The 12210-nt window shown below is 43.2% G+C and overlaps 1 protein-coding gene across 1 annotated transcript; it reads right to left on the bottom strand.

Moving 5' to 3' along the window:
- Positions 1-5137: 5137 nt before the first annotated feature.
- Positions 5138-10778, bottom strand: LOC306942139 (MHC class I-like protein MILL2). The gene is made up of 6 exons (XM_079527872.1): positions 10652-10778; positions 9816-10085; positions 8378-8650; positions 7721-7864; positions 6997-7094; positions 5138-5437 (listed from the first exon to the last, which is right to left on the bottom strand). Exons 1-6 carry the CDS (start codon positions 10698-10700, stop codon positions 5339-5341), a joined length of 933 nt encoding a protein of 310 aa, XP_079383998.1. The 5' UTR covers positions 10701-10778; the 3' UTR covers positions 5138-5338.
- Positions 10779-12210: the final 1432 nt, after the last annotated feature.

Below are 12210 nucleotides of genomic sequence, written 5' to 3'. Positions count from 1 at the left end.
TAGGCCGCCAATTTGGAACCCGACCAGAAATTAAGTAGGACCGTGGCTCTTGTATGTGAAATACTGTATACTGTATGAAACAACAAGAGCCGTTCTAGGGCTAAAGGTGATGGAGCCTTTCAGTTTGTAGCGCCCACTCTGTTATGTGGAATGCTCTTCCACAGGCGGTCTTGAGGCATAGTTTTGGCACTGTGGGCAGGTGCCAAATCGAGCTGGAAAGGAAAATTAGCATCTCCATGAAGCTTGTCAACATACAGCACACAGTGCTGTAAAATATCAGAATAGATGGTTGTGTTGAGACTCTGGACATGACAAAACACAGTGACGATTTAGCAGTTATATGGCAGGCGCGCAGTTGGGGGGGGGGGATAATCACCCTCAGTTGTCCCCTACTGGTTTGGTACATGCACTGCAGCAGCTGGAGGCGGGATAGCTGCTGTTGATTGGCCAGGCCGTTTTGTGGCCGGGCATCAAGTCTGCCTGAGAGTTCCCAGATGGGAGCAGGAGGGGGGAACCCAGTGTACTCTCTGCTGCCCCATCTGGCGGAGTCAGGTTAGATGTCCCCCCCTCCTCAGTGCAAAAGTGGAGGGGATATCCCCCCCCAACTTGTGAAATTTTCGCGTGCGCTATGCGCGCAAATACCCCCAAATCTATCCCCCCCAGTTATAAAATGCTATCTGCGCCCCTGTCTGCTGGCGTTGATCCACTGACACTGTGAAACTGTGAAAATGTAACAATGGTTTCAACACGGCCATCTTTTTAGAGTATATTGCCTTTGTACGTAATCTGTTAGGATTTAAAAAAAGGGTAAGTAGACGTTTGGGTTGTGTCATGCCTTGCCATGATGTAGCTCCAAACGTGGACAAGAAATCTAAAATAATTGCTCCAGTAATTAGAAATTGATCATTCAAAATATGCTCCTCATTGACTTACATTGTACGCTGAAACAGATCTCAAAGTCACTCTTTTAGTATGTACTGTAAACAAACACAAGCACAGTTCATTCAGACAATATAGAGCATCACCAAACCTAAGCTTGTACTGTTTTTTATTATAAGCTGTTTCAGCGCCGTACAAAGTAAGTCAACGAGGAGCATATTTAGAATGATCAATTTCTAATCACTGGAGCAATTATATTATTTTTGATTTCTTGTCCACATTTGGAGTTACATCATGGCAAGGTAACTATAACTACACAACCCAAACCTCTACAAAAGTGGCCTTGGACTTTTAAAACTAACTTGCACTGCCACCTTGTGGACAAGAGGGCTCCTGGCATGCTGGTGCCTTTAGTTTCTACAATTTTGGCTACAATAGACTGATTGATCAGCTGATTGGTGCTTTGGCTGCTTGCTCTAACCACTTTAATGACAATTTAAACGAATCACTTTAACGGTAAATGTTTTGTTGACATAACACAGTGGTTCTCAAAGTGGGGTCCGGGGGGACCACCATGGGGTTCCAGCCTCACTCCCAAGCCTCACTCCCAATCTTCCGCCGTAGTCTGAAAACCCACCTCTTCAGACTCCATCATGGCCCGTAGAACTTGCCCCGACGACCTTACAGGCGTATGCAAAGGCCCAACTTATGTAACTTAGATAGCATTTTATGTAGACACCTGCATGTGCCGTCCGCCTCCATAACCGATTGGCGAGGTAAGGCCTATGCCCCGATTGGACCTATACTATACTGTACTGTATGTGTCCGTTGCATATTTGACCCAGATAGCCTATATACCTGTTGAAGGTCAGAGCCACAAGTATTCCAAATAAATACGCTGTGGCTGTAAAAGAAGACCAGGGACGTGCACACATAGACATGGGCGACTGTGGCTCAGGAGGTAGAGCAGGTCGTCCAATGATCCATGGGTCGGCGGTTCGAATCCCGGCTCCTCCTCTTGTCTACATGTCGAAGTGTCCTTGGGCAAGACACTGAACCCCACATTGCTCCCGATGTGCTGGTTGGTGCCTTGCATGGCTTCCGCCGCAATCGGTGTATGAATGTGTGTGTGAATGGGTGAATGTAATGCACAGTCTATGTAAAGCGCCTTGGATAAAGGCGCTATATAAATGCACCATTTAACATTTTTACCATTTAGACATCAAAGGGGGCTTCAGCCCCTGCCCTTTTTTCCTGAACGTTTATACACAGTATTTTGCGTTGAACAAATGTGTTTAGAAATCCATGTCGTTACACACCGCATCTCCACTATAGCTAAAGAGACCTGGGTTGCACCCCGAAAATAGCACCTGGGTTGCGCCCCCGAAAATAGCAGATCTACAAGCTCACAACGTGTCACGCTGTGACGCGTTGAGAGCTTGTAGATCAGCTATTTTTTGTCCAAAAGTGCCCTCTTACAGGATTTCAGCCCCTGCCCCTCTAACACACGTCCCTGATGAAGACTGTGTGCGCAATTGTTTTTTGTCATGCAATGAGTGCCCGCTCCTATGCACGTGTTGTCCTTGAAGTAGGTGTGCCAGAAAGGGACATTTTTTTTAATTAGGTTTTATTCAACAAAAACAGTAAGTAACACATATTCAAGGTAATAGTCACACACTTAGGCCCAAAGGTTTTTCATGCAAACAAGGATAATTTAATCGAAATTGCAACCTATAGATTTTCTTGCTACGTCATGCCCATGAAAGCTTTACAAAACGGTGCATTTTAGCAGTCAATAAAAATAGAATACAAATTCAACAGCAATAGTTCGTTATCGATATAGTTAAATAATGAGGTCTACAAAGTCAGAGAAGAAAAACCATTACAAAAAAAAGCATGTTTCGTAAACTTGCACAGAAACAGCATATGGCTACTGATGACAATGTGACAGTGTGTTTAGATTGGGCTGACTGGATGTGTTGAAGGGGAATGTGTTTTACACATTATAAGAACATTGTGCGTCATTTCATAATGTGGATACTAACGCACAACAAAGGCCTTATTGGCTTAAATAATGTAATGTATTTATACCGTAGGTCTGTGTCCAATCATCAATCATTAGACATCACATAATGTCATTAATTCAGAGACCCAGAACAGGTGTCTAGATTGACACTCTAATAATGTTTTTATTTCAATGTATTTTTGTATTGTTATTTGTCTTGGTCTGATTCTTGACTCTCTTGCCTGTACATTAGAGCAATGGTTCCCAAACTGGGGATCGGGTCCCAAACAAACAACAGTAAACAAACAGTATAAAGTGAATATATACAGTATAAGTGTACTGTATATACAGTAGGGTCAAAGTGACACTTTGAATTTGAAGACCTTTTCTTTTAGCCTGGATCCAGGCCCTGCATCTCCAGCCACTGGTGATTTGTGAAACGAGTGTCAGGCTATAGACCTTTTTAATAGCTCTAAAGAAAATGTAAAAAATAAACTAATAATAAGACTGTACTGTAAGAAATGGTCAAACATGCCGAAGCCGAATTGTCAAATATTACCTAAACAATTGGCCACAATTGTGAAAACAACCGATCTACGAGCTCCTGGGCCACTCGAGTGGAGCACAGCAGGCTTGCCCACAAAGGTCTTGTGTCCGGGTAGCTCAGTACGTCGGTAGAGCTCTCGCCTTTGATCCCCGGCACCGCCAACTCAGCGTATGAGTAGCACGGCTATAGGGTGCGGCAAGTCGTGCGGTAAGTACTGGGAGCTGATGGTATAGGTGTAGCGGCGCTCCACCTCAGCAATTGTAACAGGGACAGACTCCATCTCCCAGGGGGTCTAGCGCATTCTAGCGGGGACAGACTCCATCTCCCAGGGGGTCTATAGCGCATTGTAACGGGGACAGACTCCATCTCCCAGGGGGTCTATAGCACATTGTAACGGGGACAGACTCCATCTCCCAGGGGGTCTAGCGCATTCTAGCGGGGACAGACTCCATCTCCCAGGGGGTCTATAGCGCATTGTAACGGGGACAGACTCCATCTCCCAGGGGGTCTAGCGCATTGTAACGGGGACAGACTCCATCTCCCAGGGGGTCTATAGCACATTGTAACGGGGACAGACTCCATCTCCCAGGGGGTCTAGCGCATTGTAACGGGGACAGACTCCATCTCCCAGGGGGTCTATAGCACATTGTAACGGGGACAGACTCCATCTCCCAGGGGGTCTAGCGCGCATTGTAACGGGGATAGACTCCATCTCCCAGGGGGTCTAGCGCATTGTAACGGGGACAGACTCCATCTCCCAGGAGGTCTAGCGCATTGTAACGGGGACAGACTCCATTTTCCATGGGGGGTCTATAGCGCTCCTACAAGGGTCACAGCACTGCAGATACTTTTGGGCAGTGGTGGAAAGTAACTAAGTACTTTTACTCAAGTAGGCCTACTGTACTTAAGTAGAATTTTGAGGTATTTGTACTTTACTTGAGTATATTTCCAATTTCCAGTACTTTTACTTCTACTCCACTACATCTCGGACATCTCGGATGCTCTCAATTGCGACGCATTGAGAGCTTGTAGATCGTCTATTTTCAATATATTTTCTACACATTTTGAACTTGGAATGGGACATTCTGCAATATGAATGCTTTTACTTGTAGTACTTTAAGTACATTTTGATGCAGGGGCTGTTCAGGCAGGGTGCCCCGAGCTGGGAGGGATAGCATGTTCCTCCACATGTGTTGCTTATACGCCCTCCTGAGGAAACTGCTCACCGTCAGGTATAACCCATTTCGACCTGAGATCAGATTCTAAAAATGTCTTCTACATCCTGACAGTTTTCTGAAAAAGCTATGTCAGTCGTTCTTCGATTTTTTTCTTAAAATAGCAGACCTACAAGCTCGTAGCACGCCACTCGGTGGCGCGCTATGAGCTTGTAGGTCTGCTATTTTTCAATAGCTAAAGCATAACATAATGCTAACACCAAAAGGGGTTCCCGCCCAGAATGGTGTAATGAAGTGACTGCATCACGTGTATGGTGAGCCAACACAGAACCTCCCCTAAAGGAACAGTAGAGAATCTCTCCTGTTTAATTCTCACTGCTTGTTGCTTAATGCTACACATTAATCTTCCTCCAGGGATCAATAAAAGCCTTATCCCTATCTTATCTTATCTTATCTCAATCCGGGAACCAATTCGATAAAAAAAAAAGAAAAACGTTTTTTTCCCCTCCCTTTTTTTTGGTTGGATAAACATGAACTCGGGTTTGGCTCCTCCCCCTTTCCAATGCACTTCCTTCCATGATGTGCATCTGTGTGCATTCCTACTAACAACAACATCATGTTTTATAGGCAGGCAGCGCTGACATGGATTTGAGATATTAATCTTATATATCTTATAAAACCTAAAGGCGTTTATAGATTAAGAAGTTGTGCCAAAGGCCACCTGGAACGTGATCACCCGTATAGTCTCATGGTCTTGGGTTGATTCCCAGCCGTGGAGAAGGGTTCCATGACGTCCTCCTCGTCCTCGCCCCCCTGTGTCTCCTCTGTGTCCTGGTGCAATGAAGCAGGAAGAACATTTAGACCTGAGGACGATTCTACTAATGTCTTCTAAATCCTAACAGTTTTCTGAAAAACCCTATGTTTCTATGGCAGTCGTTCTCAAACTATTTCATGTCAAGGACCTCAAAGAAATATATGCATTTGCCCCGCCGACCCCCATCTGAAAATATGTTGTTCCAGTGACCCTCCCAGAAGCAACGATTTAAGTTAAAAATGTTCGCTTTGAAAGAGTATATATATCCAAAGATTTGCGCCACATTTTCACGATTTTTCAAAAATAGCAGAACTACAAGCTCGTATGAGCTTGTAGATCTGCTATTTTTCAATAGCTAAAGTATAACATAATGCTTTAAAAACACCAAAAGGGGTTCCCGCCCAAAATGGGTTAAAGAACACTATATGCACGATATTGAAATTATGACCGATATCCAATATCTCCGATTATTTTTGCAGGGTCATATCGGCAGATACGGATTCCGATACCGTTATATTACATTGTTGTATTATATTTAAATATATTGAACTCATTGCAGTGTTTTTTTTTATTTTTTATTTTGCTATAGTGAAAGATTAGTTGCTAGTTACTTTTGATTGTCGATTTCAAAACATGCATTAACCATTTCAGCCCTGTTTGTACTTGGTATACTTGAAAATGGCCGATCTACAATCTCACAACGCGTCGCGTTGTGACTCATTGTGAGCTTGCAGATCTGCTAAGCGTGAGTGTGGAACTATAGTGGCCCTCTGGAGTGAAAGTTGCTCACCCCTGGTATAGACTAGACTCTAGTCTCACACACTCACACACACTTTTCTTTATAGTTTCACGAGAATGCTTTCTTTTTTTCTGCTATGAGAGGGAGAGAGAGAGGGAGACACACACACACACACACACACACACACACACATTCCTGGTACTCAGCTGTTCATTGTTAAGCAATTAACACTTTGTGTGCCCACACACCACTTTAAAAAAAAAAACCCCAGAGTGCCCACGTTTTACATTCATTTGTTTGACATATTTTGTTTTGTTTTTATAAATGGCCGGCGGGCCGCATTGGGCGGCTCCGCGGGCTGCAAAAGGCCCGCGGATCGCCACTTTGACACCACTGGACTAGAGTATGGTACGTCTACTTTCACCACTGCACACAGTAGTAGAGTCAGAGTCAGACACACATCTAGGGCCAGTGGCGTGCACAGACATTTAGAGGGGCAGGTGCTCAAGTTAAAAAAGGGCACCTTGTGCAGCGCGTGGAACCGGCCGGTTGCCTTAATCCATTTTGGGGCGGGAACCCCTTTTGGTGTTAGCATTATGTTATGCTTTAGCTATTGAAAAATAGCAGATCTACAAGCTCATAGCGCGCCACCGAGTGGCGCGCTACGAGCTTGTAGGTCTGCTATTTTTGAAAAATCAAAAAAAAAAAAAAAAAAGTTCATTTTTTTTCAAAAGGGCACATTGCCAAAAGGGCAGGGGGTGCTCTAGCACCCCCTAGTGTCTATCTGTGCACGCCACTGTCTAGGGCCAAAGTGTGCTATGTATCATATTGTCTTACCATGTTCATTTCCATAGGATGCTTGTGGAGCTCTAGGTGCTCCTCTGGCAGTGGCAGGTTCTTATCAAACAGTGGAGGATGTCTATGTCTCACCGTGACTACAACAAGTCACAACATCATGTTATTGTTATATTAGTTGTAACAAGACATACATGACAACACATACAGTACACCAGACTATAAAGCATATTAGTCAAAACATAATGTTAACACCTTGAGGGCTTTAAGTTGTTGTTTAATGTGTTTAATTCGCCGTTTTAAAATAATTCAAAAGAAAGGAGCGTATTTGTCGCGGACCTGGTGACGAGGCCGTCGCGTTATGATGACGAAACCGGAAATCAAGCCATCCTCTGGGCTGCTAGGGCTTCTGGGAAAATGAGCCCAATGCAAGTGGACGGGCCGTTTGTTTGGACTACAACATGCTGTGGAGGCTGTTGCCGTTTCGCATTGTAACGGCGGCCTGTTTTTCTCATCAACAACAAACCATCAGACTATTTTTCGGCAGATTCTCGTGGTTCAAAGCTGCAAATACTTTGGCGTATGCTCCAAAGGTAATAAGACATTCTAGGCAGCGTAGCATATTGGATTAAATAGCGGGGGATGCGGGTTACAATTAAAGAAGGGCAACTTATTTCTCCTCACAAATAACTAGTATATAGTTTTTGATTTTAAAGGTGAAACAAAAATAGAAAGAAAAACAAACAAAACAAAACAAAAATCTCACCTATCTTGATGAAACACCAAAATCCAGACACAATAACCACCGAGAAACCAAAACCAAAGACCATCGTCAGAATGGTCCACAAATGGCATTTATCTCCAGCAACCATTCGGATTCGAGCGCGTCTGTCATCAAGAGTGTGGCCATCTGCAATGGGAAAGAATACACGATCAAGATGTGTTCGTCCAGTAAATAACCCATTTTGGGGCGGGAACCCCTTTTGGTGTTTTAAGCATTTTTTTAAAATAATTTAGCTATTGCAAAATAGTAGATCTACAAGCTCATAGCGCGGCACCGAGTGCCACGCTACGGGCTTGTAGGTCAGCTTTTTTTGAAAAATCGTGAAAATGCGGCGCACATCTTTGAATATATTCTTTCAGAGCGAACGTTTTTAACTCAAATCTTTGCTTCTTGGGGGGGGGGGGGGGGGGGTCCCTGGAACTGCATATTTTCAGATGGGGGTCGGCAGCCAAATACATATAATTCTGGGGGTCCTTGGCATGAAAAAGGGTTGAGAACCACTGACATAAAAACATGAGTTTTTCAGAAAACTGTCAGGATTTAGAAGACATTTGAAGAATCGTCCTCGGGTCTAAATGGGTTAAATCATCTAAACATCGTGGCATCGATTTGATCGTGGGAAAAATAAAGCTCTCTCACCCCACAGGACAGAGACGTTGTTGTGATTCCTTGTCTGCGCTGCACAGACATACGTGCTGTCGTCGCCGCTGAGGATCTCTGCGGTCAGTCTGAAGATCACAGCTCCGTCTTCTCCAGTCGGCAGCGGTCCAGTGACTCTGACCTGGTTCACCGTGGGAGCTCCCCCGTCTCCGCTCAGAGAGACCTTCAGGGATCTGTCACGGCTTGTCACGTGACACCTCAGGGACACCTTCGCTGTAGTGCCAGGAATGGCCTTTGCGAAGATGCGCACGTCTGGGAGACAAAAGTGGAATCAAGAGATTAACCCATTTCGAACCTGACAACGATTCTACGAATGCCTTCTAAATCCTGACAGTTTCTATGTCAGTGGTTCTCAAACATGTTCATGTCAAGGACCCCCCAAAAATGTATGTAGCCTAATTGGCCGCCGACCCATATCTGAAAATATGTTGTTGTTCCAGGGACCCCCCCAAGAAGCAAAGATTTGAGTGTATTATTATTATGTATTATTATGTATGTATTTGGCCGCCGACCCCCATCTGAAAATATGTTGTTCAGGAGCAAAGATTTGAGTTAAAAACGTTCGCTCTGAAATATTCAAAGATTTGCGCCACATTTTCACGATTTTTCAAAAATAGCAGAGCTACAAGGCACTCAGTGCCGCGCTATGAGCTTGTAGATCTGCTATTTTTCCAATAGCTAAAGTATAACATAATGCTTAAAACACCAAAAGGGATTCCCGCCCAAAATGGGTTAATCAAGTGTCTGAGTGAAAACATGTGGTGGTGTAAAGTAAGTATAAGTACATTTACTACTAAGTAGCCTACTGTACATAAGTACAATTTTGAGGTACTTATTTTTTACTCCCGTCAGTATTTACAATTTGCAATCCTTCTGCTCCACCATATATCACTCCAAGGAACATATTGTACTTTTACTCCACTACAATTATATAAAAACTTGAGTTAGGCTACTAGTTATTTTGTAGATGTTTTTATTATTATGATTATGAAACACACATTAACCACTCCAGCCCCATATATTTCTGCCAAAATAGCCGATCTACAAGCTCACGATGCGTCGCCATGCGACACATTTTGAGCTTGTAGATCGGCCTTTTCCAATGATTTGTATACATTTTGAATTTGTGAAATGGAAAATGCTGCACAATGGGTATAGTATAGGCTACTTTGACTTTTGGTATATGTTGATAGTTGATACCAAAACGTTTGTACTTTAACTTTGAGTATTTCTGCATTGTGGTATTGATACTTTTACTTAATAAGACATGTGTGAGTACTGTGCGAGCGTGCGAGCGTGCGTGCGTGCGCGTGCGCGCAAGTGCACGTTGCTTGTGTCTGCGTGTCTGCCTGGAGTGCCAGCATGTTTGCATTTTCTCAAGACCAATACCTAAACTATCCTTAGTTGTCATTCTTACCTATACCTGCATCATGGTCCCTTGGTTTTAACTTCATTTGCTGCAACATTGAGGGACACTGACTCTTGAGAAAGTAACCAAATACATGGTTCCTCGTTTGTTTGTTGTTCCAGCTGTGTTCAACTGCGTCTGCCGATGGAGACCGGGACGTCCATTTGAGCGAGTGAGGGTCAAAGGTTATGAAGTCTACGCCGCTCACGGCCCATTTTTCGAAAGCAGAGACGGTTCCGTTAGTTGAGCGGACACAGCCGCGCTGTCGCTGGAGGACATCTATACCAAACAACGAGACAACGTTATCTATTCACTTCCACTCATGCAATAACATAAGAGCTAAACCAGGCGTGGGCAACTTTGACGATGGAGAGGGCCACTATATTTCCACTCTCACTCCAGGAGGGCCACTATATTTCCACTCTCACTCCAGAGGGCCACAGTGCATATTGTCGTAGCAAAAAATAGCCGATCTACAAGCTCAAAGTTCATAGCGCGGCACCGAGTTCATGCCGCGCTATGAACTTGTAGGTCTGCTATTTTTGAAAAAATTGTGAAAATGTGGCGCAAATCTTTGAATATATATTCTTTCGGAACGTTTTTAACTCAAATCTTTGATTCTGGGGGGGTTGGCGGCCAAATACATATAATTGTTGGGGTCCTTGACGTGAAATCGTTTGAGAACCACTGATATAGAAACATTGCTTTGTCAGAAAACTGTCATGATTTAGAAGACATTTTGTAGAATCTGGTCAGTCCAAAATGGGTTAACTTTCCTCTAATGGGATATATATAAAAAAAATATTTTCTTGTGAAAATAAACACATGACAATTTGACAACTCACCCACTGGCATGTTGGTCAAGTGATGAATCTGATAGTAGGATGCTACCATATCGCCATATGCCGTGCTTCTCCAGTCTTGAAATATGTCAGACCGTGTTCTGTCTTCACAACAATACGAAGCTGCGACTCCATCGAATAAGACCTCCTGTCCGACGTGTATTTGGTCTCCAGCCTCATCCTTGAGCCCAAAAGAACGGAACTCTAAAGAATGGGAATCTGAAAGTGGGAGATGTGTCAAATAATGTCACGCGTGAATTGAAATGGTTCTCAATCAAAACCAGTGGTGGTGGAAAAAAGTACTCAATTGTTTGACTTAAGTAAAAGTACCAATACTGCAATTTAGAACTACTTCGTTACAAGTAAAAGTACGGACTTGAAAATACAAAAGTATCGGCATCAAAATGTACTTAAAGTACTAAAAGTTAAAGTATTCATATTGCAGAATGTCACATTTCACAAATTCAAAATGTGTAGAAAATCTATTGAAAATAGCTGATCTACAAGCTCACAATGCGTCGCAACGCGACGCATTGTGAGCTTGTAGATCAGCTATTTTCAAATGGCCGAAATGTATAGGGTTGAAGTGGTTAATGTATGTTTTCTAATCAAAATTAAAATCGCCAAAGTAACTATAGTAACTAAAGTTTTCAAATAATTGTAGTGAAGTAAAAGTACAAATGTTGGCTCTGAGATGCAGTGCAGTAGAAGTAAAAGTACTGGGAAATGGAAACACTCAAGTAAAGTACAAATACCTCAAAATTGTACTTAAGTACAGTACTTAAGTAAAAGTACTTAGTTACTTTCCACCACTGACCAAAACACAACAGCAAGCATCTCGGTTCACGAACAAATGACTTTTCACGAGAGCATGGTGTTGTGTAAAGGGTTAACACTGAAGAGCCAATGAGAACGCTCGATATACAGAACACCAGAGTGTATCATGTCACGTCATTGTCATGCTGGCTACTGAAGTAAACTGAACTACCTCACCCTCTGCCTCGTTATTATTAGACTAGGATAATAACATAACACATGGTTTAGAACAAAATAAACTCAAGACTTGGGGTCACACAGAACTTTCACACAGAACACAGAACTGTCATTCAGCCTATGAGGTTTTGCCAGTGCTTTTCAATGGGGACGGAGCATTTTTTTTTTGCAGAAAACCACAAATGGCAACAAACCCCTCCGTTCCCATTTGAAAAGCATTGGCAGAATCCGCCCTCATAGGTCAAATTCCAGGTGTTGACCACAGCCTTAAAGTAGTAATGAATGACATTTTCCTTACCGCATTTAGCTGTTGACGCAAGAAAACATTCAATGACAAATAATATCTCCATCATATTCACAATTGGCACAACTTAGTGCCCAGGTGTGTGCAATGAATGATCGCGCTAGCAGGAGCTACGTTGATTTAAAGGCTGGCCCGATGGACCTGTTTTGTCACTTTGTCAGGAAAGTCCATGCCCCAAACAAACACGCCTCTAAACATGCCATTGTGGTGTGAGCGTATTTGATTGGTCCACCACACCGTGGTCTTATAATAACTCTATTTATAT

The sequence above is a fragment of the Electrona antarctica genome (assembly GCF_951216825.1).
Source record: "Electrona antarctica genome assembly, chromosome: 18".
NCBI classification, from domain to species: Eukaryota; Metazoa; Chordata; class Actinopteri; order Myctophiformes; family Myctophidae; genus Electrona; species Electrona antarctica.
The sequence above is the reverse complement of the archived record's forward strand: the minus strand, read 5'-3'. Positions and strand labels throughout refer to the sequence as shown.